The sequence below is a fragment of the Puma concolor genome, chromosome E1 (genome assembly GCF_028749965.1).
Source record: "Puma concolor isolate L17-30 chromosome E1, mPumCon1.1.hap2, whole genome shotgun sequence".
NCBI classification, from domain to species: Eukaryota; Metazoa; Chordata; class Mammalia; order Carnivora; family Felidae; genus Puma; species Puma concolor.
In genome coordinates, this window is record NC_141680.1 from 13,855,847 (window position 1) to 13,882,022 (window position 26,176).

At 52.5% G+C, this 26,176-nt stretch overlaps 1 protein-coding gene across 4 annotated transcripts in view; it reads left to right on the top strand.

The window, feature by feature from the left end:
• CAMKK1 (calcium/calmodulin dependent protein kinase kinase 1) overlaps nucleotides 1-26,176 on the top strand; it is a 28,869-nt gene that overhangs the window by 538 nt on the left and 2,155 nt on the right. Inside the window, exons 1-16 of one of the 4 annotated variants that reach the window (XM_025915662.2) lie at nucleotides 3,368-4,422; nucleotides 7,217-7,618; nucleotides 8,565-8,612; nucleotides 9,061-9,114; nucleotides 9,512-9,563; nucleotides 9,819-9,952; nucleotides 10,386-10,422; nucleotides 11,224-11,245; nucleotides 12,447-12,535; nucleotides 15,740-15,939; nucleotides 17,897-17,950; nucleotides 18,962-19,035; nucleotides 20,774-20,861; nucleotides 21,083-21,211; nucleotides 23,329-23,432; nucleotides 24,100-25,993. In XM_025915662.2, the coding sequence (XP_025771447.1) occupies nucleotides 7,259-7,618; nucleotides 8,565-8,612; nucleotides 9,061-9,114; nucleotides 9,512-9,563; nucleotides 9,819-9,952; nucleotides 10,386-10,422; nucleotides 11,224-11,245; nucleotides 12,447-12,535; nucleotides 15,740-15,939; nucleotides 17,897-17,950; nucleotides 18,962-19,035; nucleotides 20,774-20,861; nucleotides 21,083-21,211; nucleotides 23,329-23,432; nucleotides 24,100-24,184 (1,530 nt within the window). In that variant the 5' untranslated portion in view covers nucleotides 3,368-4,422; nucleotides 7,217-7,258 and the 3' untranslated portion in view covers nucleotides 24,185-25,993. Of the gene's footprint in view, nucleotides 1-3,367; nucleotides 4,423-7,216; nucleotides 7,619-8,564; nucleotides 8,613-9,060; nucleotides 9,115-9,511; nucleotides 9,564-9,818; nucleotides 9,953-10,385; nucleotides 10,423-11,223; nucleotides 11,246-12,446; nucleotides 12,536-15,739; nucleotides 15,940-17,896; nucleotides 17,951-18,961; nucleotides 19,036-20,773; nucleotides 20,862-21,082; nucleotides 21,212-23,328; nucleotides 23,433-24,099; nucleotides 25,994-26,176 lie in introns of those variants that run through there. The other 3 variants (XM_086686271.1, XM_025915670.2, XM_086686270.1) reach the window with 3 other exon arrangements.

Genomic DNA, 26,176 nt, shown 5'->3' on the forward strand with positions numbered 1-26,176 from the left:
CTGAGTGCTCCTCCTACACGGCCCTCCGCCGAGTCTTCCTGCAAGAGCTGGGGAGAGGCGGAGAGGGGGTGGATGAATGGGACAGATGTGGCGGGTGGCTTTAGCTGCGCAGTCCTCCCCTGGATGGAGCGGGGTGGAGAGGGGCGGCGAAAGCGGGCGCTGCGGCCTCAGGGGCCTGATGGGCACAGAACTGGTGGCTGGAAGGGTGCACACGTGCGCAGGGACCTGTGTGTGGTGTTTGGAGGTGGGTGTGTGTGTCACGTGGACACGAGTGTGCCTGTGTGTGTGAGGGGAGTGCATGACTGGATGGAGTGGTGTGTGAGGGCCGATCACATGGACGTGGACGTCGGCGTGCGCCTATCTGGGGAGGCGTCTGTGTGTGCCTTGAGGGTACAGAGGTGTGTAGAAAAGGTTGTGTCCCAGGTCACAGGACTATGTCTTGGTGGGTGCATATGCGGCTGTATATCTGCCAAATGGGCTGGGGAGTTGGGAGGAGCACGCAGCTTGTGTTCTTGAGGATGCACTGGCCCCCACACGGCCCTCACTCCTCATTCGGCAGATACAGATTGAACACCCACTGTGTGTCAGACTGTGTCCTAGGCCCACAGACTCTGGGGACCTCTGCCTCCTCCTTCGCCTCTCTCTCTCAGTACCCACAGCAGGCAGGGGGATCATTTTAAACCTCATCCAACTGAGCCATTCCCCTGCTCAAAAGCATCTTCCGGTTTTTGAGGCCTCCTGGTCTCTGTCCACGAACCCCTCCAAGGCCAAGCCCTGAGTCTCAGCCAGAAAATGGCTTTCTGTCATGCATAGTGAGAACTTCCATCCACTCCCCCTCTGAAATCCTTACTCAGTGGTCATGAAAGAGCTTACATGCCACCTCCTCCAGGAAGCCATCCCTGGGACCAGGCACGGCAAATGGCTGGGCCCTCTCCTCTGGGTGTAACTCTGTTCGCCTGGGTACCTCTCACATGCAGAATCCCAGTCCAGCAACATTAGCCTTCTTGCTGTTCCTCAGACAGTGCGAGCACCATCCCACCTCACAGCCTTTGCAGTGGCCGGTTTCTCTGCCAGAAATGCCCTTCCCAGATGTGCACACTGCTTGCTCCCTCACTTTCTTCAGATTCTACTCAAATCCTGCAGAAAGGCCTTTCTGACCACACTGTAAATAGTACCCCCCCCAGCCCCTCACTCTTGATCCCCCTTACATGACTGTATTTTTCTCCATTGCACGTACCACTTGACATATCATCTGTTAATTATTGCCTTTCTTGTTTGTTGCTTCTTGCCCTAACTAGAAATTAAACTGCATGAAAGCATGGACTTTATGGTTCACTGCTTTATCTCCCAACACCTAGCACAGTCCCTGGACACATATATAGCAGGTACTTATTGAATATTTGTTGCATGAATGAGTGACTCTGGATTTGGATCCCAGAAGTCTGTGTCTCTGGCTGTTCCCTAGCCTATGAGCCCCCAGTATGAGGCTAGGCCTCCTCCTCTTCTGTCCTCCAGATTCCAAGTTCCTGGAAGGCCAGGTGTGGGAGAACTGTGACCATATTTGTATGTTAGAAATCTTCCCTCTAGCGACTGATGTGGAGGAGGGCTTGGGGTGGGTTCAAGGTATGAGCCTGGAGGTGGGGAGACTGTGTGGCAGAAGCAGTGGGAAAGAAAAGCAGAGATCTAAATCCTGATTTTGTAGGGGGTCCGACTTAGTAACCTCACCCAGCAGTGGGGAGACGAAGGAGGGCTCCCGGAGGAGGAGATATCTGAGCTATCCTCCAGCAGCAAAATAGAGGGAGGTGTGTTCCTGGCAGAAGGCACAACTTGTACAAAGCCCTGGCAGCGGAACAGAGTCTGCAGTTTGGGAAGCCGCGAGTGGTGTGGTGCAGCCAGAGGAGAGAGTAAGTGTGGGGCTAAGGGAGCAAGGATGAGCAAAAGGGAGAAGATGGGTGATACGGAGGGCTCCCGGGTTTCTGGAGAATTGGGAGGATGATGGCATCCACCTCTGCGACAGGCACAGAGGAAGAGCAGACTTGGGGGAAGTGCCAAGTGCAATGGGGACTCTGTGGGTCTGAAACGCCCAGGAACATTGCAGGAAGGAGGCAGCTGGCTGGAAAGAGTGGGGCTGGAGGTGCAGATCTGGTGTGGAAGATGAGGAGGGGCAGAGATAGAAGGTGATGCCTGGAGACCATCAGCCAAGATGTGCTGAGGAAGCGCTGAGGGTTGCCGTGCGAAATTGGGTGCAGGGCCCACCTCGGTGCTTGGGGCCTCTCCGGGGATGATGGGAGGGGACATCCTCACGGTAGGCATCCTCAAGCATGACTTGGCACTAGATGCCTGGGCCTCCCTCAAGGAGGACTGAGTCATCCCGGGCGGAGGCAGGAACTGCAGAGGGCACCCGTTGCCAGGGCCATCCAGACACTTGTCAGGAGCATAAACACGGCTCCTGTGAGGCAGCCTGGCGATGTCAGGGCCACCTTCTGAGTCTGGCCTGGGTGGCCTGACCACCTCCTTGCAGCTTTCCTTTCTGGACAGTGTTTGGATGGCCAGGGCCGTGTCTTCTCTGCCTGCATGGTAGCTGCTCAACCTAGCCCTGAGATTCTCAGCAGCCTTCCAGAACTCACAGTGAGGTCTGAGTGGTGCCTGAAGTCATCCCAAGAGGCGCTGCTCGAACATTTGGACAAAAGCGGGATCTGCCTGCTCTCTGGTACTCTGGGTCTCGTCTGAGAGACTCAGGTAGACGGGGAACATCCTGAGGAGGAAGCCAGGCCAAGTAGGCATCTGGGGCCAGGGTCTGCATGTTGGAAGTAGCCAGATGCCTGGGGGTGGGGGGATTCCCTGAGGGGTTTATGTGCCAGGCCCTCCTGGAGCCAGGGGGCAGATATGGGGTTGTACGTTGTACATCAAGGCTCTCTCTCAGTGGCTTCTACATGTATATACATCTTAGCTCCATATCACTCAGGCACAAATTGCTTCTCTAGCCACAATCTCATCTACTTCTATAGCCCTGGGAGTTGGCAGGATGGCAGCCTCTTGTCTGATTCACATATGAGGAAACTGAGGCTCCAAGAGTCTCAATGACTTTTCCAAGGCAACATGACCCAAGTCTGGGAGGACAGGATTACAGTAGCTTTTCCCAGTGAGAGAGGGCCTGAGTCTAGTCATTCTTGGCTACCAGACTAAGCTGGTTCCTGGGGGACTCTCCATGCCCATAGAGTCCTTGCTGGGCCTTGGACCTCGGTCCTAGCCTGTCTGTCCTTTTGTTTTGTTTTGTTTTGTTTTAACTTTATTTATTTTGAGAGAGACAGAGAGCGAGCGAGCATGCGTGTGCTTGTGCTCACACAGAAGTGGGGGAGGGGCAGAGAGCGAGAGGGGGAGAGAGAGAATCCCAAGCAGGCTCTGCACTGTCAGCACAGAGACCGACATGGGGCTCAAACTCACGAACTGGGAGATCATGACCTGAGCCCAAGTCAGACACTTAACAACTGAGACACCCAGGCGCCCATGTCTGTCCTTCTATTTGCCCACATAGCCCCCATTTGCCTCCACAGTCAGTTGCAATAAAGTGACTACTGAGGCCTCAGCTTGGGGAGGGCCTTGAGAGACCTTCTCGGTGGCCCCTCAGAGAGGGGTGGCGCCTGCCCAGGACACACAGCCCAGCCTGGTGGACAGGTGACTGTGTGGGAAGTTCAGACTTGACCTTCTAAGATCAGGTTCCCATGGTCCCCGTGCAGCCACCGCCCCCCACCCCAATTCTGGAGCACGCGTACACGAGGACCTAAAGGCACCCAGTGCACATTAACACATTTATCCACCTGTGTAGAGTTCTCTCTCCCTGCAGATGTGCTTCTATGTGTGGACTCCCTCCCCACCCACCCCAGACATACACATGACCCCGGCCCACATCCCTGCCTGTACAAGTTCTCTCACATGTGGCCGCACATTCTCTCACGTGTGGACACATGCCCTCAGATGCATAGCCTCAGGTGCCAGGCGCCGTTGCCCGGACATGAGGCTGGAACCTGGGGCCTCCCCAGTGCCTCCTGTGCAGACATGCTTAGTCACCTGAATTTGATCCAGGGAGGAGGGAGGGTGGAGGGCCTGACGTCAGCCCTCATAGCCGCCTTGTGCCGCCTGCACATCCATCTGGGCCACAGCGTGTCCTAGGCAATCACAACAACAGCACCACAACAACTCACTTTTACGGAGCTTCCGCAGTGACAGGCTCAGTTCTGAGACTGGTACGGACAGGATTCACACGTTTATGCCTCACAACTACCCAGGGAGGTGAGACTGCTATTAGCCCCATTCTGTAGATGAGGAAAACTGGGGCACAGAGGTGAAGTCACCTGCCCGTGGACCCAGACCAGGAAGAGATGGGGACAGCAGCCTGGCATCAGAGCCTGGACCCTTAACCAGGTAATAGGGCCCCAGGGTGGAGCAGAAAGACTTCTGCCTTGGCTTTCTGTGTGAGCCCTTCCCTGGCCCTTGCTGGACCTCACTTTCCCCTCCAGAAAAGAAAAGGAAGGGCATTAGAGGAAGCTGGCTTCATGCTGGGATAACAGCCTCAGGGAAATCATATGCAAATTTTATGGGCCCGGGCCACCTGTGGCCGCTGCTCTTCAGGGGGCTGCAGACCTAGGGCCGGAGCTCCTGACATTGATTCATTCCCTACGAGAGACTGGGGCCCCGGGCTTGTTGGGGGTCCCGTTTCTGACGCTGCTTTCCCGTGTCGACTGGGGACAGCGCTCTAATGATCCCTATGGCTACCCCTCGTTCATTCAACACACATTTATTGAGCTTCTACCATGTACCAGGCACTGCTGCAGATCCCGATGATCTCATGGAGACGAGGCAGACAAGAGCCCTCATCTATGGACCTTATATTCTAGTAGGAGGAAAGAGTCCTACAGGGTGGGGGTGACGGGCAACAGAGTGGGCCATCTACACGGAGTGGACTAGGCCAGCCAAGCTTGGAGGGCTCCTTTCATCCTTGGCTTCCTCCTTCCCACAAGTGGCCTGGTTCCTGAAGCCTCCCTGATGCTTCCTTCAATTGCATACACTGTCCCTCTCATCTTTTCCAGGGAGGACCCCTTAACGCTTCATCCCTACTCACCTTCCTCACCTCCTTCAGAGAGGCCTTCCTGATGTTCCAGCGCTACCTGCCTCCCTCACCTCCTCCAGGGTAGTCTCCCTGATGTTCCAGTCCTACTCATTCTCTCACTTCTTCCAGGGAGGCATCCTTGATTCTCTGGGCTCACCAACTGCTTCCTCATTCCTCTAGGTCCAGCCTTCATGTCTTTTCCTATTGCCAGTCTGGATTCCCTTCCCCCTTCCTTTCTGCATGTCAGCATCAGCGATACCACCTCTGGGTTTCCACTCATTCAGCACACTGTACCAAGCACAGGGCTTCTGGATGACACCCTTGCCCACAGTCCATCTCTAGGGAATCTGGGAAGATTGGCCCTAGGGAATCTGGGAAGATCCTGTGTCCATGGTACAGATGGAGAGGTTGAGGCTCAGACTCAGGAAGGAGCCCACCCAGGACCCCACAGTAGGCTGACAGGCAGGATTAGAACCCAGCCCAGGCTCCTCTGTGGCCAGTGGGCTCCAGTGAGCCCTACCTGCTTGACATCTCTCAAAGCAAGATGATGGGGGCACAAGGGTGACTTACGTTCTTTTTTTTTTTTTTTTTTTTTTCAACGTTTATTTATTTTTGGGACAGAGAGAGACAGAGCATGAACGGGGGAGGGGCAGAGAGAGAGGGAGACACAGAATCGGAAACAGGCTCCAGGCTCTGAGCCATCAGCCCAGAGCCTGACGCGGGGCTCGAACTCACGGACCGCGAGATCGTGACCTGGCTGAAGTCGGACGCTTAACCGACTGCGCCACCCAGGCGCCCCTGACTTACGTTCTTAAAGTCACTGTGTGGGTAGAGAGGAGGTTACCACCAAACAGGAAGGGCAGAGGGTCAGGAGTCCACTCACTTCCTTTTCCTGAGAAGATGCTGAGTCTGGCCCAGGAAGGGGGAAGGGCACTGGGCTGGAGTGGGGCCACTGCTCAGCCTAGAGCAGGTCAGCGATGGAGGCCCAGTCTGAGGGTCAGGGTTTAGCCTGGGGTCAGGGTTCAGCCCAGGGTTGTGGTAGAAGGTGAGGGCTGGGTTAGAGGTCAGTTTGGGGTTCAAGCTGGGGTCAGCCTTTGGCCCCGAGCCTGGTTTGGGGCTCAGAATGTAGTGGGGTCAGGGTGGGTGTAAGGTCAGGCCACGGAGAACATCTCAGTCTGAGTAGCTGTGACAAATATTTGGGGCACACAAATAAACTGGAAGGAAAAACCAGGAAAAATAAGGAGTGACCTTTTAAATATTTATTTTTGAGAGAGAGAGAAAAAGAGAGTGTGTGCACATGAGCAAGGAAGGGGCAGAGAGAGAGAATCCCAAGTAGGCTCCTCACTGTTAGCACAGAGCCCCAAGTGGGGCTCGAACTCACAGACTGTGAGATTATGACCTGAGCCAAAGTTGGACACTTAATCAACTGAGCCACCCAGGCACCCCGGGAGTGACCTTTTAGTTTAGTGAATTCTCTCTTGACAGCCACCAAAGCAGCAGTCCCTCCCCTAAAGGACCCTCTCCTAGGCTTCAGGCTCTGCTGAGGCAGGGAAGGGAGTAATGCGGGATGGGAAACTCGCTCTGTGGTCCTGGAGAGGCCTTCCTGGAGGGTAAGTGACTGGTTTGGAGTATCAGGGAGGCCTTTGCATTACCAGTGCCCAGCTCAGCTTCCAGGCAGCAGCACTGGAATGCTCTGCAGTCCAGGGTGGGGCTGGTGACTCACTGGACTGTCTGCTGGAAGGGGCCTGAGCTGACCCTGGACTCTGTTTCTCCCATTGCTGCTGGGCCTCCAGTATTCTGCCCATGTCAGTCTGTCCTGACTCCAGAATCTCGGATTCTCCCTGCTTCCCTGTGAAGCCAGCAAGGCAGATGTGACTATGCCCATTTCACCAATGGGGATACTGAGGTCTAGAGGGCTGCTGTGCAGCAGAGCCAGATGAGTTCCTGGAACTCCTTCAGTTAGCAGGGGCAGACCTGACTTCGGATGCTGGCAACTCAGGCAGGGGGAACAGGGAGGGCAAAGTCATGAAGGTGGGACCAAAGGGCCTGGAAATCTGACCTCTTTAGTCCATGCTCAGGATTGAAGCCTTCTCTGTCCTCTTTTTTCAGGTTCCCAGTAAGGCTGCACAGAGGACCCCCTTAACTGTGGCAATGGAAGGGGGGCCAGCAGTCTGCTGCCAGGACCCTCGGGCAGAGTTGGTGGAGCGAGTGGCAGCCATTGATGTGGCCCACTTGGAGGAGGCAGGTGGTGGTCCAGAGCCTGCCAGGAATGGCGTGGACCCTCCGCCAAGGACCAGAGCTGCCTCTGTGATCCCTGGTGGTGCTTCAAGACCCCCACTAGCCCGGCCCAGCCTTTCAGCCAGGAAGTTCTCCCTGCAAGAGCGGCCAGCAGGAAGCTGCCTGGAGGCCCAGGCTGGGCCTTATGCCACAGGGCCTGCCAGCCACATCTCCCCACGGGTCTGGCGGAGGCCCACCATTGAGTCCCACCATGTGGCTATCTCAGATACAGAGGTTGGTGGGGCAGAGCTAGGGGGTGCTCACAAGCTTTTAATAGTCCTAAATGAAGATGTTTTTCTTTCTGTGCCCCTGCTGCACAGCTGTTTAGCCTTTGCTTTGCATACCCCCAGAGTTGAGGAGCCTGCTACCTCACAATATGGCTCTTCCCACCAGGGAGCTCCTTCTGAGCCAATCACTGTTAAGTCCCACCATTCCTATCCCTAGGCCAGGCCTCAGAAATAGGCCCTCCCCTTGTCCCCCAAGAAGTTCTCTTAGAAATTTGAAGATCGGTAGTATGTCCACCCTCCCCACCACAAGTCAAACCTAGCTTTAGCCTCCACTTCTAATCCTGCTTCTTAGAGTCTCCTCTGACTCAGAAGCTGCCAGCATGCTTCCAGTCTCTGTTCTTACTTCTGCCCCTCTATCCCACTGGCTCTGTTTTCCACTTAGATCTGACAGTGAACCCTAGTACCGAGCAATCTACCGATTGCAGAGGCTGAGCTTCTTATGCCTGAGCCAGGGCTGTGGTCTCCTGTCCCCAAGGCTCTCTTCATCTTTCTTGTCCATGCAGCCAAGACCTTGCATTCAGCTACCTCTAGAAATACTTGCTTATGCATTTCTCACAGATTTAGGTCTCCCAGACCCCAGCATCCAGGCAGGAATCAGTGTATTTTTCCTTCACCACTTCCTAGGGAGTAAAGTACAGCCATGGCTCACCATTCATGTTTGCAAACATGAGTGTGTTTGCAAACATGAGAGTGTCCTTTTTCGTGGCATAGGGACCACCAAGTTTCCCCATCCAAACATGAAGGCTTGATGAGTTGGGGGGGGGGGGCTGGGATTGAGGGGCCCAGAGCCAGGATTGGGCCCTGAACAGGCTGCTGAAGTGGGATCAATACTGCCTCTGGATTAAGCTTCACCTGATGCTTCCCTTTCCCCTCCCCCCCCCCCCCCTCCCCAGGACTGTGTGCAGCTGAACCAATACAAGCTACAGAGTGAGATTGGCAAGGTAGGACTGGGACAGGCAGTGGGGACTGTTCTCTTGAGGCTTTGGGTAGGCAGCCTATCAGGATCCTCTGCTTGGCAGTTCTTTCTCCCTGGGAATGTAAGGCAGAGCCGGGAAGGCCCCAGCTTAGAAATGAAGACAGTTTTGTCCTCTGGGAAATACCTAAGGTGGGGTGGGAAATGATTCTCCATTCCTGATTCCTTAGTTTTTGATGGAAGACAAAGAGGGTCTGAGGCAGCATAGAGCTGCATCGAGCCAAGCAGAGGCAATTACCAGGAACAGCAGTCCTCTTTCTGTCTGCCTGAAACGTATGCCTGCTGGTGGCCAGCTGGTGGGGGTGGAGATGGGATGAGGGGGGAGGGAGCCGGAGCTGTTCAGGCTCCCCATTCCCTGAGCTAGTCCTGGAGGAGGTTGCCCTGTCCAGGCAGGGCTGACCGGTGCCTATTTCCAGGGTGCCTACGGCGTGGTGAGACTGGCCTACAACGAAAGTGAAGACAGGCACTATGTGAGTCTGGGGATGGGAGGGAGGTGTTGCCCCAGCCAGGCCCCAGAAGCCTGGGAGGTGGGCAGTGGCTCTGCTGGGAAGACAGAGGACAAGGCTGCCTCTAGAGGGAGTGGGCTCCTGTCCCTAAGGGAATGCAAAAGGAGTAAGCTTCTTGAGAAAATGCAAGCAGAGGCTGGACCTTCTGAGAGGAGAGCTCCAGAAAGGCTTGTTGGGGAAATAGGGTAAGGCTTAGACTCAGATATGGTCACCTCCTAACCCAGCTTAACCACACCTAGGCCATACTTTCAGTTCTGGTGGCAGTCACCCACTGGTGATTGGACCTCCATCCACATGTAACCAGCCTGTTCTAGCTCCTGGTGGCTGCACACAAATGACATTTCTACCCCTCCCTCCTCAGGCAATGAAAGTTCTTTCCAAAAAGAAGTTACTGAAGCAGTATGGCTTTCCACGTATGTATCTATTGGGTCCTATGCTTGGGAGCTCCTTGCTTGGGGGCAGAAGAGGAGGACACCTCAGTCCCTCACTATTTTTTGTTAGGACTGGGGGTAGAGGTGGGGAAAGCATGAGCAAAGGCCTGGTAGTGGGGATGTGTTTGGTGGGTTGGGGACAAGACCATTGCAAGATTCTTGCTTGAGGCTGGTTGTGGGGCCAAGGTGAGGCCTAGCCTCCTGCAATAGGGGCTCGACTCCCCTTCCTGGTCACAGGTCGCCCTCCCCCAAGGGGGTCCCAAGCTACCCAAGGAGGACCAGCCAAGCAGCTGCTGCCGCTGGAGCGAGTGTACCAGGAGATTGCCATCTTGAAGAAGTTGGACCATGTGAATGTGGTCAAGCTGATTGAGGTAGGAGGCAGTGGTGAGTGGGTGGGGACTCAAGTCCTGTGAAGCAACCTGTGGTGCTTGGGGACACTCAGCACAGACCCAGGGTTCCCACCAGATACTCCTCCCAAAGTATCTGTGGCTAAGGCCTCCAAAGACAGAGCTAGACTTGGGGTGGCAGCTATAGGGAGGCTTTAGGGTTCAGTTCAGGCTGGTCTGCAATATTCTCAAGGTCTCAGTGAGGATAAGGGGCTGCCCAGAAGCAAGAAGTGAGCCCCCAGTCATGGCAGGAGGAGAGAACAGCTGGATGTCACTTGGTGGGCCAGGGTTGGGGGTCAGTGAGTTTCGAGGCCTCATCTGTCTGGGGCCTACACCGTTCCTGCTCCATTGTCCAGGGAGGCTGCACAGCATACTGGGGTCCTCAAGCCCTACCACCATGTCTGTTCCCTCTGACTAGGTTTTGGATGACCCAGCTGAGGACAATCTCTATTTAGGTGAGTGACCCAGCTTTTCCCAAAGCAGCTTACCTAGGGTCAGTCTAAGGCCTCCCCAGGGACACATATGACCTTCAAATGGGCTGTATGAGCATGTTCTCAAACCCTGGATTCCCTTGCCCAGCCCTGCCAATCCAAACTTAGAATACCCACATGGATTCAATAAATATTCCCAAGCTCCCACTCCACTGATCAGAGAGACAGTGGATCAAGTACGTGCACGAAGCAGGCTATGTGATATGGGTTCCCAGACCCTGTATGATAGCTCTGTGCCTCAGTTTCCTCACCTGTAAAATGGGGGATAATATATCTAACTCATAGGGTTGATATTAGGAGTAAATGAGTCATTATATACAAGATTGTTATTAATGTTGTTATCATTTAAGTTCACGGTGCCTGATTCACGAGTTTAGAGGCCCTCCAGAAACGGGACAGAAAAAACACTGGGCTTAGAAATTAAGGTCAAGGCTTTAGTCTTCACTCCCTGTCCTACTTGCCTATCTGCTGTGACCCTCAGGGAAATTCCTGCCCCTTCTGCAAGCCTCAGTTACCCACCTCCTTCCCAAGAAAGGAATCCATGGTGAATCAGGATGAGGCAGATCCATAGTAGACCAAAGTAGACCATACTTTCACCCATTTATTTCCTCTGATACCCTGGGACCCTTGTCCCATCCATCCCTCAAGTATGCCTGGATGCCTGACCCTCTCCTACCTTCCAGAACAGGGAGGGACCTTGGCATCACCTGCTTTGCAAGCCTGGCTGCATCTTACTTACTTTACTTTTCTTTTCTTTTCTTTCAGTGTTTGACCTCCTGAGAAAGGGGTGAGTTCCCCATCCCAATCAGGCAGGTCAAGTCTAATCCAGGCCTTCTTTTCCCTCCCTATGCCCTTAGTCCCAGGGTCAGCTACTCTAGGAGAAAGCAGAGACCCAGGCCCTACCCTTGGGGAGCTCTGATCTGGGGGGAAATGAGAGACAAATAGGGGCAATTCTTTGAAGTCTGTTGGGGGTCAGTGAGGCTGGAATATTCAGAGAGTTCTCTGGAAGAGGGGGTGGGTTTTGAGCCAGGTCTTGAAGAACTGGAAAGATTTTGAGGGAGGAGTGGGAGAAGAAAGGAGTGTTTCTCAAGCAAATATGTAGAGATGGGGCTCTCACCTGGATTCAAGTCACAAAGAGTTCTTTCAGCTTTACAAGTTTATGAGTTGGGTGGGTGGGACTCCATTTGCTCCCATTTACAAGAGGGGAAGCTGAGGTTCAGAGGGGGTAAGTGGCTTGCCCAAGGTCACACAGTGAGTCTAATTCATGTCTGCTCTATTTGGCCTTCTCACAGTATTAGCAAAGCAGCAGACTTGGGGTAGTGGGCATAGGCCTGGGTGGACCCTAGGCCCTAACTGTCAAGACCTTAAATACAGGGTATGGCTTGTGATTGCCTCTCTGCGGGGAGTAGGGGGCTGGGAGTAGTATCCCTTTAAGACTCAGAGCTTTTCAAACATTTTTGACCTTCATCGAAGTAAGAAATACAAGTTTTACATTGTCATCCATCTCTGTAATTGAAACCAAAGTTTTACAAAACATTACATGTCTTTATCACATATGATGTACTCTGATAAATTCTACTTCATTAGAAAATTTTTAAAAAGCATTAGCCAGCCACTAAATTAATTTCATGACCCTCTATTAGGTCTGGACCTACAGTTTGAAAAACACTGCGGTAAATGGCATCTTTGCAACAGTTTGGTTATAGAGAAGTACTTAGTAGAAGGAATACCAAGCCAATCAGAAATTAAGATAAAGCTAATTTGAAATTATAATGATTGTAAGGGGATATTTGTGTCTATGTGTTTTCAATGTTTCATTATATGGGAGAAAAAGCTAATGTCTTGAGTTCTGGGGAGGTGTTTGAGCATAGAGGGCTCCCGGGAAGTCCTGAGGGGCCTAAATGGCCCAGCCCCTGTCTCCCTACCAGCTGTCTGCTTTTACTCATTATGATTCAGCTGAACACCCCTCCTCCCCTCCCTTTCTGTAGGCCGGTCATGGAGGTGCCCAGCGACAAGCCCTTCCCCGAAGAGCAAGCTCGCCTCTACTTGCGGGACATCATCTTGGGCCTTGAGTACTGTGAGCGAGGGTCTGCTTGCCCCTTGGAACGGGGGACGGGGGGCGGGGGGGGCGAGCACCGGAAGGGTAGAGCCCGGGCTGAGCTAGCTCTTAGCAGTCCTATCAGTCAGCGCTGATCTGCCAATCAGCTTCGTTTGGGGGCGTGGTGTGGACTGTGGGAGGGGCCAGAACCTCCCGGATTGGAAAAGGGAAGGGAGTGGTGGCCGGTTTCGCTGGGTTTGCACCAGGTTGTTCAAGTGGAGCTGCGCCTTGGGTGTTCTCTGTATCTCTTCTGCTGAGTTATTAGTCAAGCTTAACCTTTCTGCAGGGCCTCAAGAGATGTAGGAAGGAAGAGATTTATGTCCAGCTGCTTGAAGAATAGTCTGTCATGTCATGCGTCCTGTGGATGAGGAAGGGTGGGTTTACTGTGAGGGCTCAAAGGTGATGAGAGCTCAGGAGGGAGGATGTTAGCTTAGCCTCTATCCCTGGAATTCACTTATTTACTCATTCATTTACTTCTTTTTTTTTTTTTTTCACTTGCTTCTTTCATATATGAATACCTACTAAGCGCCAGCTAGACGCCAGGAGATTGACAAAGACCCAAATGTGACCTTGAGAATCTCAGTGTAGCAGAAGGGACAGGAACCTAAGCAGGCAGATACAGTGCAGTGCTGGCTAAGGCTGGGGTGGCACAGGGCTGTCGGAGACTGAAGGGAGGCTTCCCAGAGGAGACCATTTGTGACCAGGGTCCTTAAGGATAAGTAGGAGTTCATCGGCCAGGCTTGAGGGATGGATGGGAGAGAGTATGTCAAGCAGAGAGAACTGCATAGCAGGGGCACAGAGGGGAGTGGGCATGTCCTATTTAAGAATGGGGAGACGTAAAATCTGGTTGAAGCATGGGGTGGAGAGTGGTGAAACACAAAGCTGGAAAGCTACTCAGGCCATACCAGGAGGGCTGGGAATACCTCCACGGAGGACTTTCATGACTTCATTCTGTCAGCATTGTAAACCGCTGAGGGCTTTGAGAAGGGAGGGGCATGATAGGATTTGCATCTCAGAAAGCTCGGCAGCTGTGTAGTGGCTGAATGAAGGGCAAGAGGTGAGGAAGGAGGCTTTTTCTACAGCCCAAGTGACAGATGGTGAGGCCTGGATTAGGGCAGTGGCAGTGGGGAGGAGACATGAAGGAGGTGAGGGGGGGCAGCACTGGATGACTGGCTGGTCATGGGGAGGCGAGGTTCCTCAGACATTGAGGGTTCTGGCCTGGTTTGGGGAACAGGAGTGGTGCCCATCTCTCTCAAATCTTAACTGGATTTATCAGGAGCATATTCTCTTCCTAGGGGAACAGGGTGAGGACCTATCTGAGGTATCAGGAGCCGGGATTGTCTTTATCTCATTTGAGCCACTCCACTGCCCTCTAATACTCTCTTTGCACATACGGGGAAACTGAGGCACACAGAGAGGAGGGCTTTGCAGAAACTCCCAAGGGTTTAGAGTTATGGGAAGGGGGCATTTCACCCTGGGTGTGATGAGTGGTGGGCACAACCCTGTACCAGGTTGGCTTCCACCCCTTCCTGTCCTGGGCCCTTTTCTTCAGCTCAGTGCCTTTTGTTTCCCATCCTCTGTTTCCCCCATCCCAAAACAAGCTAATCCCATCTGGCTTTGGAGTAAAGTCTTGTCAAGACCCAGCTAATCACAGTGAAGGGCTTCCCAGAGCCCACTGGTCAGAACCACAGGTTGGACAGGCAGATGAATGGAGGCATCAGGTGCTGAAGACCTTCCTTGTCATTCTGGTCCTCAGAAGGGAAGATGAAGGCTGCCTGGGGAAGGCTCCATGGTCAGGGGGCCCAGACCTGATTCTTGTAGATGGGCAAGTGTAGCAATGCAGGTATGAGAAGCAGTCACATCTGGAATATATCTTAGAAGTTGAGCCCATAGGACTTGTTGATTGAATAGGATGTGGTGTCTGAAAGAGAAAGGAGTTGGAGATGATCCTGAGGTTTTTGGCCTGAGCAACTGGTAATGTGCCATTAACCCGATAGGAAAGACTAGAGGAGAAGCAGAGGTCTTCTGTTTTGTTTGTTTGGTGAGGGATGGGGAGGGGGTTGCAGACAGCGCAATCAAGTTCTGAATTAGATGTGTTGTTGAGAAATTTTGAGAAATACATTAGATGTCTGCCGGATATCCATGTGGATAAATATCCCGGAGTTCAGGGGAGAGGCCAGGGTTTGAGATAAGAATTTGAGACCGCTTTCCGTGGTCAAATACACAGTCCCTTGAGCCTCTGCACTCTGATGGGTATGTGTCAAATCTCTTGAGTGCATCAGGCACATAAGAGGCCGTCACTAGAGGAACATTGGTTTGGTTGTTATTGTTGTGTGACACTCACTCCCTTTGCCCTTCATCTCCGCCTCTCCTCTCTTCTTTCCTCCTGCCCTTTCCATCTTCCCTCCTCTCCAACATCTTGGGGACTGCTGATCCAGAGGAAAGTATTTGCTGAGGTAGAGCCCGTAAGTGGGTGACTGTGGGGTAGAGTCAGTGCCTTCTCTAAGCTGGGATGTCTCTGGCCATCTCAGCCTGAGCTTCCCATCTTTTCCTGGCACTGCTGAACCCAGGAAGCAAGGTGAGCTCTCAGTCCACTGGAGAAGGCTGACCCTTACCCCAGCCATGTTCATCCTAGCAGTCCCAAGGCTTGGGATGCCCTCTCCCCCTGATGCTCTTCAGCCCAGAATCCCTAAGCCCGAGGCTGTACTTCTGCAGGATACCCCACTATTCCACCCTAAGTCCGAGGAGGAGGAACATTTCCGACCTGGCTGGGTGGGAGAAGAGACTGAGAAAAGGTTTTGACAGGCTTTGGGACTGCAGACAACATGGGGAGGGCCAGAGATGGCCTCTGGAGAGGCTCCCTCCCCAATTTCCTCTGACAGCCCCTTCAGCAACAAGGTGTCTTGATTGCCACAGGGAGCACTGCACTTGGAGTCCAAAGACTCCAGTCCTAGCTCTGCTTCTGACAGCCTGGGCTGGCTGTGATGTCACTACTGCATAGTGGAGCAGAAGGCCCTGAATTCTTTTGAGGTCCTCACGAGATGAGTGTGTGCATGGGCTAGGATAGCCCCGCTCCTTCTCGCCTAGAGTTTAAGATGGGCTTCCCTGGCCAGGCGAGGGCAGGTGGGGGGGGTTCCAGGCAGTGGCCCCCCAGGCCAGCACTCAAGCTGCCTCTTTCTGCAGTGCACTGCCAGAAGATCATCCACCGGGACATCAAGCCGTCCAACCTGCTCCTGGGCGATGATGGGCATGTGAAAATTGCCGACTTTGGCGTCAGCAACCAGTTTGAGGGGAACGACGCTCAGCTGTCCAGCACTGCTGGGACTCCAGCGTTCATGGCCCCCGAAGCCATTTCTGATTCCGGCCAGAGCTTCAGTGGGAAGGTGGCTTCTAGGACCTAGGCTGAGTTGGCATTCAGGTGGAGGGGTGGAATGGTTTGCAGTGGAGCCTCATTTCCAACCTGAGGGTATCAGAGTCCTTATGTCTCAGGCGCGAACACTGAACACAGTCCTCTCCTTCCTGTTTGCCTCCTGAAGTCTGAGAAACTCCCCATCTTTGGCTTCCTGTCATTTTCCAGCAGGATGGCCCCGGGTCTCCACTGCAGATATTTCCTGCCAGCTTCTCTGTATGGAGCACTGGGCTGGGCTGTGGAACAGACAGAGCCCAGATGGCCCAGTTCTCTGTCCTTCTGGAGATGGTGAAAAGAACAGGAGAGCTCGTGTTTGGGAAGAAGTTGGAGGCTCCTCTCAGACTTTTTGGAGACGGCAGGGTTTGAACTAGGCCTTGAAGAATGGGGAGGATTTGAGCATGAGATGGAGACCACAGAATGTACAAGAGCACTGAGGAGCATTGGGAAGGGGGCATGATGGGTCTTGGGCAGAGTTTAGAAGGCCTGGAAGTTTGTGCTTCCTCCTAACTGACAGAGGCAGTGGGCAAAGCTTTCTGAGCAGAGGGCTGCAGTTCCGTCTGTTCCCCTGGCCACATGCCTGTTCCCACCTGTGGAGTGCTGGCTGCCTCACTGTGCCTCTGCCAGGGAGCCGATGGTCAGGAGGCATTTGGACATGTGTGTGGGTGTGGAGCTCAAGAGAGGTCAGGGATGTAGATAGAGATTGTTTTCAAGAATTTCTAATTTTGATGTAATTCCAAATTTACAAAAAATTACAACAATAGTACAAAAAAAAAACACCCTCCCGTGTATCTTTTTACCCATGTCACCAATTATTGACATTTTATCCCATTTACCTTTTCACCGTCTCTCCCTATATTTATTATACACGTATTACATTTTTCTGAACTGTACGAGAGTTAAGTTGGAGACCTTACCCTCCTTTATCACAATATAGTTTGGCAGATATTTTCTAAGAACAAGGACATTCTCTTACATAACCTCAGTACAATTATCAAAATTAGGAAACTAATCATTGATAAAAGACTGTTATCTAATCGACCTTATTCAGATTTCATCAGTTGTCTGGATACTGTTCTTTAATGCCTTTTTTTTTTTTTTTTTTTTCTGGTCTAAGATCTGATTCAAAGTTAGTCACTGCGTTCACTTGTCACATCTCTTTGGGGTCCCTTCATCTGGAAGAGTTCCTCAGCCTTTCTTTGTCTGTTCTGACCTTGACATTTTTGAAGAGAATAGTCCTGTTACTTTGCAGAATGATATCAGTTTGCATTTGTCTGGTGTTCCCTGGTTGGATTCAGATTGAATCATCTGTGTCAGGAATATGTAGGTAGACATTTGAGAATCATTCACATAGGAGAGAAAGTGGAAACCAGGAGAGGAGGTGGGGTTCCAGAGGGGGAAGATGTAGAGAGAGCACATGTTAGAACCCAGGATATGGGGAAGCCGTGAGGAGCTGTGGAGGTGGCCAAGGGCCAGGGCCTTGGGGTGGGCAGGGGCTGTTTTTGGTGTCAGAAGAAAGGTGGATGGTGGCTTCTCCAATGGAATATCAGGAAAAGGGATGACGAGCTAATTTAGTGAGTATAAGGTCAATACATAGCATGGTTTCTGGGGTGCATCTGTGTCACAGGTATAGCAATGTGACCCTGTAGGTGAAGGAAGTTTTGCACCTATTGAGTTGGAACTGTATCTGGTTTGGGTCTGTGACAGGGGGACATGGAAACCCTGAGAGGCCGGGACCTTGTTCTTGTCAGCCCTGTGTCCCTAGTGCTCAGCACAGGGTCAGGCATGGAACGAGTGCCTGGGAGTGTTTGTTGAGTGAATGTATGACTGAGGAAGGAGGGTCCCAGCATGCCCTCTCCCATAGCCCATGGGAGCTAGGTGAGCAAGGGGTGTTGGTTCCTTTTGGGGAACTGATGCGAGCTGTTTCTTCCTAGGCCTTGGACGTGTGGGCCACTGGGGTCACATTATACTGCTTTGTCTATGGCAAGGTGAGTGTTGGGTGGGCTGGCAGAGCTGGGTGGGCCCAGCCCCTTGGCGCCATGGGCGGGGCCAAGCTGAACCAGGATGAATGATAGCTGCAGGCTGTCATTTCCTTTGTGTCCTAAGGTAAAGCGACTTTTGAAAGGAGCCACCTGACCCAGAGAAGACTGAGGGAAAAGAGGCTTTTTTCTTTTTTCTCCTGACCCTTGGAAGGAGAACCATATGAAGGAGTCCCGGACAGCAGACATCCCAATGGGAGGTGTAGATGGCGGTATTGCCATCTTCCCACCAGAGTGCTCCCTGTCCTTCTGGCCCTGATGCCATTCATTCTTGTGTTCATTCGCATGTTTTTTTTTTTTTTTTCAACGTTTATTTATTTTTGGGACAGAGAGAGACAGAGCATGAACGGGGGAGGGGCAGAGAGAGAGGGAGACACAGAATCGGAAACAGGCTCCAGGCTCTGAGCCATCAGCCCAGAGCCCGACGCGGGGCTCGAACTCACGGACCGCGAGATCGTGACCTGGCTGAAGTCGGACGCCCAACCGACTGCGCCACCCAGGCGCCCCCATTCGCATGTTCATTCATTCATTCATTCTGCAAATTGTCCTTGACTCTTGCTCTGGGTCAGGATGGGCCTTGGGAACACTCAACATCGACTTAGCCAAAATCCCTGTCCACAGGTGCTCCTACTCTAGTGACTGCACTGAGAGCCAGGAGGGAATCTCAGTGAACATGTTCACAAACTCCAAGCCCTGGGAGTGGAAGCCTTTCTGCAGGTGGCTCTATGGCCAGTGGGTACACCCAGCCTCATAGTTCCCTCAATGACTCATTTGTTCAGTTAGTGTTTCTTGAGCACCTACTGTATGCTGAGCCCTGAACAAGTTAGACGGGGTTCTTCCCTTCTACTAAGGAGCGCAGAGCTGCCCCCCACTTCTGGCCACACCAAGAAATGGGGTCAGTCCCCCAAGGCAAGTTGAGGCCCTGGGCCTGCATCCTTTGTCTGTTTTTACACCCCACAGTGCCCGTTCATCGATGATTACATCCTGGCCCTGCATAGGAAGATCAAGAATGAGGCCGTGGTATTTCCCGAGGAGTGAGTTGCCCATGAAAGGGGGCTCCTGCCCACCCCCAGGGAGGCATGTCTGAGTTGTAGCAGAGCATTTGCCTTTTGAAGGCCCCACCCCAACTTTCTGGGGGTGCTGTTCCCTGGGAGGGGCTCCTGAGCAGATGGAGGGGTGGGACTGTAGAGCAAGGTCTCAGAGACATCTAATCGGATTCCACTGTACAAATGGAGCTCTGAGGCTGGGAGTTGGGCAAGAATGACCCCAGGTCACACATTCACACTACTTCTTCACTAAAGGCCTGTGTGGGGTCAATGGGCATCAACTTTACACGGACCCTGGAATCATGGGGAACCCCTATCTTCCCCACATGGGGTAGGAGGGCTTCAAGATCCCAGTTTGCTTCCCCATTTCATAGATGGAAAAGTGGAGGCTCCAGAGGAGAGTTATCAGTGGGTCTGGGATTTGAAGCCACTCCCTCCTCCCCATCCCTTCATTTGTAACTGGGGTCTCTGAGCCGAGAGGGACTATTTGGAGAGGTCTCCCTGCTCATCTGTGGTTCTTCTGGTTATGATATTGGCTACCATGGCTCCTTATTTTTCAGGCCCTTCTGCCATCTGATCAAAGTGCCCTGGGAAGGTCAGAAACCAACCTGGGCATTGTCCTCAATGACTCCTGCTCCCTCGTTCCCACTCCCTGTCTGGTCCCCGAGCCCTGTTGAGTCCACCTCTTCTGTATCTCTTGACTCCATTGCCACCTGCGCCCCTGACTGGTTCTGTCCTTGGATTTATCTAGCTACCTTCTCTTTGGTCTCCCTGCTGCCAGCCTCCCTCCAGTCCAGCCGCCAGTCAGGCCAGGGTGACCCTGATGAAGCACAACAAATCTCGCCATATCTCCTGCTTAAAGTTTTTCCAAGGCTTCCCAAAAGCCTGCATGAAGAGGCCATTCCCTGACCCTGGCATTCAAGGACATCTGGGTTCTGCCACCTGTTCCCCCACAGCACTAGCCAACTAGACTCCACCCCTTTTTGCCTGCCTCTGTACCTTTCCTCCTGCTGTACCCCCTGCCGGAGGTCTCTTTCTTCCCATCCCAAGAGTTGTAAATGGGATTAAATATCTAGGACAGCAGAGGGAACCAAGGTCAACAGTCCCAAGAGTGAGTTCCTTCTCTGCAGGCTTGGATGGATGGGCTCCCCAAAAATGTTGGTAGCAAAGAAGCCTGGAGTTTGGGCAGAAACAGTCAGGCTAATGTGGGGCTGAGTGTCCTGCTCCCCCTTCCCCTGAATCTCTCATCCCTGCCCTCACTCTTGTGGGTAGCAATGTGCCAACCCGCTAACCTCTCTGGGCCTAAGTTTCCTCCTCTGTCAAATGAGAGTATTTCTTGGCTACCTCCCAGGCAGAGGAGAGGATAAGATGGTGAGCGGGGTGAAGGCCCCTGGTGTCCCATAAAATGACTTTTCTCACTATCCTCACCATCTCTGCACTGAGAGGGTATCCAGTACCCCTGGACCGCATTTGTATTTGTGGCCCCTGCCTCTGGAGGAGATGGCTTTACTTCCTATTCAGGAAAGAAGGATATCCATCTACTTGTTCTGAAACTCTTTCCTTCTGCCTCAATACCTTCCTGCTCTCTGAGAAGTGAGGGTTGGGTGTGTCTCTGACCTGGCATGTACTATTCAGGGAATCCCAGAGCAGGTGGGGATGGAGAGGTGGGCAAGAAAGAATCCTCACTGACTGTCTCTCCCTCATCTCCTTCCTTCCCCACTTTTAGGCCAAACATCAGTGAGGAGCTCAAGGACCTAATCCTGAAGATGCTAGACAAGAATCCTGAAACAAGGATTGGGGTGCCAGACATCAAGGTTGGGGAACCAGAGGTCTTGAGCTGGGCTGGCCTTGGACACAGCAAACAGGCCTCAGTGTCTCCTTCTAGAGAGCCCTACACCAAGTCATATATATATTGGGTTTGGATTGGGAGTTTATGGGTGTTGGGTCCCCTCAAGGCGATTGCTGATAGAATGCCCGTGGTATTCTTTGCTGACTGGGTGTCTGTCTGACCTCTCTCTGTCCTCCCACTCCACAGTTGCACCCCTGGGTGACCAAGAGTGGGGAGGAGCCCCTTCCCTCAGAGGAGGAACACTGCAGTGTGGTGGAGGTGACCGAGGAGGAAGTGAAGAACTCGGTCAAGCTCATCCCCAGCTGGACCACGGTGGTAAGAGGGTGATGGGCCAAAGACTCCCTTATCCTGGGAGGGCCTGAGGAGGGCATGGTCATTGCCTGAGACTTGCTCTATGCGGGCCCTGTCAGGGGACAGAGGGCCATCTGGTCAGTCATCCCCAATGCTGATCTACTGGGGAGCTGCTGGAAGGCAGTGGGGAAAGAGGCCATGTTATTCAGTCTTGCAGTAGGGAGACCAGGAGGCTTGGTGAGGAGAGTGAGTGATTTAAAAAATATACTGCCCTCACCGAGGATCTTTCATCATGATGGGAAGAAATATTTTCTTCCTTCCCTCCTTCCCTCCTTCCTTCCTTCCTTCCTTCCCTCCCTCCCTCCCTCGCTCCCTCCCTCCCTCCTTCCCTCCTTGCTTCCAAGCGCTGTACTTTGTGTCAAGGACATGACGCTAAGAAGGCATAGGAAGCGTTTGAATTGGAGAGGTGGCCCTGAGCTCTTTGGACCGCACCCATGTGCTCCCTCCACTCTCCTCTCACATTTTACTTTTTCTCATCTTTCTCTGGACATCTTCCATGTTAACTATTGGAAGTTATTCATGTAGCCCCTCGTGGCCACATGGGGTTTTGTGGAGGACACTGAGAACCATGACCTGCCCTGCACTGAGGTATCACAGCGAGTCAGAGTAAGCACAAGGCAAAGAGAGAGCTGGTACCTGTGCTATGGGTACATCAGGCCTGTGTGCATTAGCCCTCCCTGCTTGGTCCAGGCCCAGCTAGGGACAGGTGGCCAGAGTCCTGCTTATTCCTGTGCTCCATAGAGCCCCAGGGCTCTGTGGTCTCTGGAACCAGTCAGCTCCCATAGGGTCTCTGCTGCTCCTTCCTTTGTCTTAGCCACCATTAACCACTGGAATAGCCTCCCAAGTTGTCCCCTGCTTCCACCGTCACCCGCATGACAGTTAGTGCTCAGCTCAGCAGCCAGGGTGGGTCCCAGTGACTGTTCATGTCACTTTTCATGTCTACCCTGCTCACGTAGGCTCCCATGTCACTCGGAGTAGGAGCCACAACCTTGACTGCCTGCACAGTCTGCGTACCTTCCGTCCCCATCTCCCTGTGGACCTCGTCTCTCCTCTCCTCTCTCCATTTGCTCAGCTCCAACCATGTGCTGCATAAGCTGCTGCTCCAGAACCTTTGCACTTCCCTTTCCTCCTGGGGGGTGCTCCTGCCCAGAAATCTGCAGGGCTCGCTTCCTCACTCCCTTCAGACCTTTACTCCAAAGTCACCTCAGTGAGAAGTGGGCCTTCCCTGGCCCCTTATCAAAAGTTCCCATCTCCTCTTTGTCCTTCCATATCCTCCCGCCTTGTTTTACCGTTTTCTCCTTAGCCCGTATCACTAACTCACGTATTTTAATGATTTGTCTTATTTACTACTTGTCCCCCTAACTAGAACATAAACTCCATAAAGAGCAAGAATTTTTGCCTCAGTGTGGCCCCTGCACCTAGAATAGTGTCTGGAATATGCTAGGCATTTGATAAATAGTTGTTGATTGAATGAATGAATGAATGAATGAATGAAGTAAACGAATGACTGAATGCACCCCCATGCCAGGCATGTGTTTGTGAGTGTGTGTGTGTGTGTGTGTGTGTGTGTGTGTGTGTGTAGGCAGCAGCCTAGAACTGTCCTTGCTGCAGGAGGAGGGACAAAGTCAGAGAGCTGGGGTGCAGCAGCCTCTACCTGTCCAGGCATCTCCCCCAGGCTGCTGTGCGCTTCCTCTCTGCTCTGCCTGGCACAACCTCTCCTTCACTGCATGCTCCCCACCTTAGCTGTAAAGCATTTCCTGATTGCACGCCCCATGTCTTCAAGATAAAGCCCCCTTTCAGCCTGGCATTCCAGACCCTTCATAGTCTGTTCCTGGCCTCTGGGCACCCCCACCAGTTGTGCCGAGCTCCTCACCATTCCCAGAATTCACCTTTCAACATCACCGCTCATGCCCTTGCCATTTCCTCTGCTTGGAATTCTCTTCCTTTCTCTGCTGACTGAAAGGGAGCCTCAGCAGGGCCACCTGGAAGCTGTGCCCTCAGGGAATCAGAGTAGAGGCTGCCAATGTGTCTGGGAGCCTGGGTTTCTGTGTTCCTCACTCTGACGTGTGTGTCCTCCCCAGATCCTGGTTAAGTCCATGCTGAGAAAGCGTTCCTTTGGGAACCCATTTGAGCCCCAAGCTCGGAGGGAAGAGCGATCTATGTCTGCTCCAGGAAACTTACTGTCGTAAGTATCTGTGGGCTGAGGCCTGCAGGGTGATCCCTGGGGTAGGGTGGGGGCTGTGTTATATCCCCGAGACTCTCACTGTCACTGGGCTGTGCAAGCTGAGCCTGGAGCCTGGGGACTCGCCAGGTCTCAGAGGAGGGCCCTGTTTACACCTCTGTCCTCAGCCCACGGCAGCCTGGTAGAGGTTTGCGGATAGGCCTCGTATCCGCTCCTTGTAGAAGGTTGCTTGTCTGTGGAAGGAGGGGCACTTCTGCTGACTCTTCCTGGCCCGGGGGGATTGTTAGCTGCCTTCCTGAGTGGCTCATGCTACCTCCAGCCATTGCTGAGGCCATGTGCTCCGTCATCACTTTGTAAATGTTTGTCCAGCAAGTATGGATGGGTTGGCTGATAGGGCCAGGGAAGAGAGTCCCGTTTGTTGAAGGCTCCCTACTGTGACCCAGGCATGTGCATTCACCACCTCCTAGGAGAGGTCAGAGAAGCAATTCCCCAAACCTCTGTGAGCCTTGTCCTCAGCTTTTCCGCCTTCTTCCATTAAAATAAAAGTCAGTTTGGGATGCCAACAAGGCCTGCTGGAGTTTGTGCGCAGACCTGCAGAGAGAAAACCCTGAGGGGTCCTAGACCAGAAGGTGGTCCTGGGACATTGGTTGCTTTCCTCTGGCCCATGAAGGATGCTGCAGGGAGGAGACGTTGTGCACCCCCACCCCCATCTTCCGCCCCTTCCACCCGCTGTGTGGAAAAGGCGTGCTCCCTAGAGAGGTGAGTGCCAGATGTTGTCTGCGTACCTCAGCCTGTCCAGAAAGAGTAGCACCACTTGTGCTGTGCAGGGGCCCACACGCTGGCTTCGTGTGAGGCCACCCTTTTGTAAGTGGGCTCTTCAGAAATGTCAAGTCCCATCACAGTGGGTGAGCTGGGGTCTGCTTCAGCCAGAGGTTGCTTGCACTCAGTAATGTCCATATACCAACTTCCTGCCCTCCAGCTGACAAATTTCCTGGCCAATGGAAGTTGAGTTGGGGGGGGGGGGGGGGGCTTTGGAGAGGCCTTGACGGTACTGAGCTTATTTTCAGTTCCCTGTCTCTTCAGTGAGGTGGGCAGGACTGGAAGAAGGGTTCCCTGGGTTCCTCTAGGTCTGCAGGCCTCGAGGCTGGAATTGGGTTTAGTATAGGGGATCACATATTTAACATCTAAATGGAGCCACTTTTGAGAGTGAAAGAGGAATCTGTTACTATTTATGGCAGGACAAAAGGCCTAAGTAGGACTGTAATGAACAAATCTGGACATCTGGTAACTCTAGCTCAGTGCCTGTGATTCAGTGCCCCCTAGGGGTGTGAAAAGGCAGTCACAGGCTAAAGACCTCTAGTCTATATCTGGCACAGAACTGGGACCCAGGAATAAAACCGAGCAAGGTTGTACTAATCATTGTCCTTTTATGGACACGTTAATGGGGAGAAAGGCCCGTTTCCTCATCTGGACTGTGAAAGGACTGGGCTTAATCCTTTTCAGCTATAAAATTCTATAATTCTGTGACCCAAGTTGAATTTTGAAAAGTAGGTTTTACTTCATCATAGAGTCCCAACATTTATCCTTGACAGACTCTGTTTTTTTTTTTTTTAATTTTTAAGTTTATTTATTATTTTTTTATTTTTAAGTTTATCTTGAGAGAGAGCAAGTGGGGTAGGGTCAGAGAGAGGGGAGAGATTGAATCCCAAGCAGGCTCTGTCAGTGCAGAGCCCAATGTGGGGCTCGAACTCATTAACTGTGAGTGAGATCATGACCTGAGCTGAAATCAAGAGTTGCACGCTTAACCGACTGAGCCACCCAGGTGCCCCGACTCTGTGGTTTTTTTTGTTTTTGTTTTTGTTTTTAATGTTTTATTTTATTAAAAAAATGTTTTTAGCATTTATTCTTTTTGAGAGGCAGAGAGAGAGACACGAGTATGAGCGGGGCAGGGACAGAGAGAGATAGAGACACAGAATCCAAAGCAGGCTCCAGGCTCTGAGCTGTCAGCACAGAGCCCAACGCGGGGCTCGAACCCACGGACTGTGAGATCATGACCTGAGCTGAAGTTGGACGCTCAACCAACTGAGCCACCCAGGCGCCCCTATTTTATTTTTATTTTTAAGAGAGAGAGGCAGACATAGAATCCAAAGCAGGCTCCAGGCTCTGAGCTGTCAGCATAGAGCCCGACGCAGGACTTAAACCTGTGAACCATGAGATCATGACCTGAGCCAAAGTCAGAACTGAGCCACCCAGGTTCCCCGACAGACTCTGTTTTTTATGCTTTGGGATAACTGGTGAAACTCTATAGTAGAGTTAAATGGGATTGATTTTTTTTTTTTTTTTTTTTTTTTTAATATCAGAACCTATTCATTGATGATTTAAAAAGAAAGATCTTAGGGGAATAATCAGATACAGGAACCTATTCGCTACATGATGAAATTCCAAAACTGGTAGGTAGACTCTTCCCTGTGAACAAAGCAAAGGAAATTCAAAACCAAAGCTCCTCTACCCAGGACCATGGGGGCTGAGCTAGGTCAACATGGAGAGCTTGTGACCTGGGTCAGGTTGTGAGCCAGCCGGGTCAGGTTGTGAGAAGCTCTGAAAGCCGGGCTGGGAAGTGTGGACTTCATCTCCAGGCGACAAGGAATGGTGGAGGGTTGTGGGCCGACGCTAGGGGTAGGGAGACTGGCAAGGGGCCACAGTGGGGGGGGGGGGGGGCGAGGCTGAGGTGAGCTTGGGGAAATGGG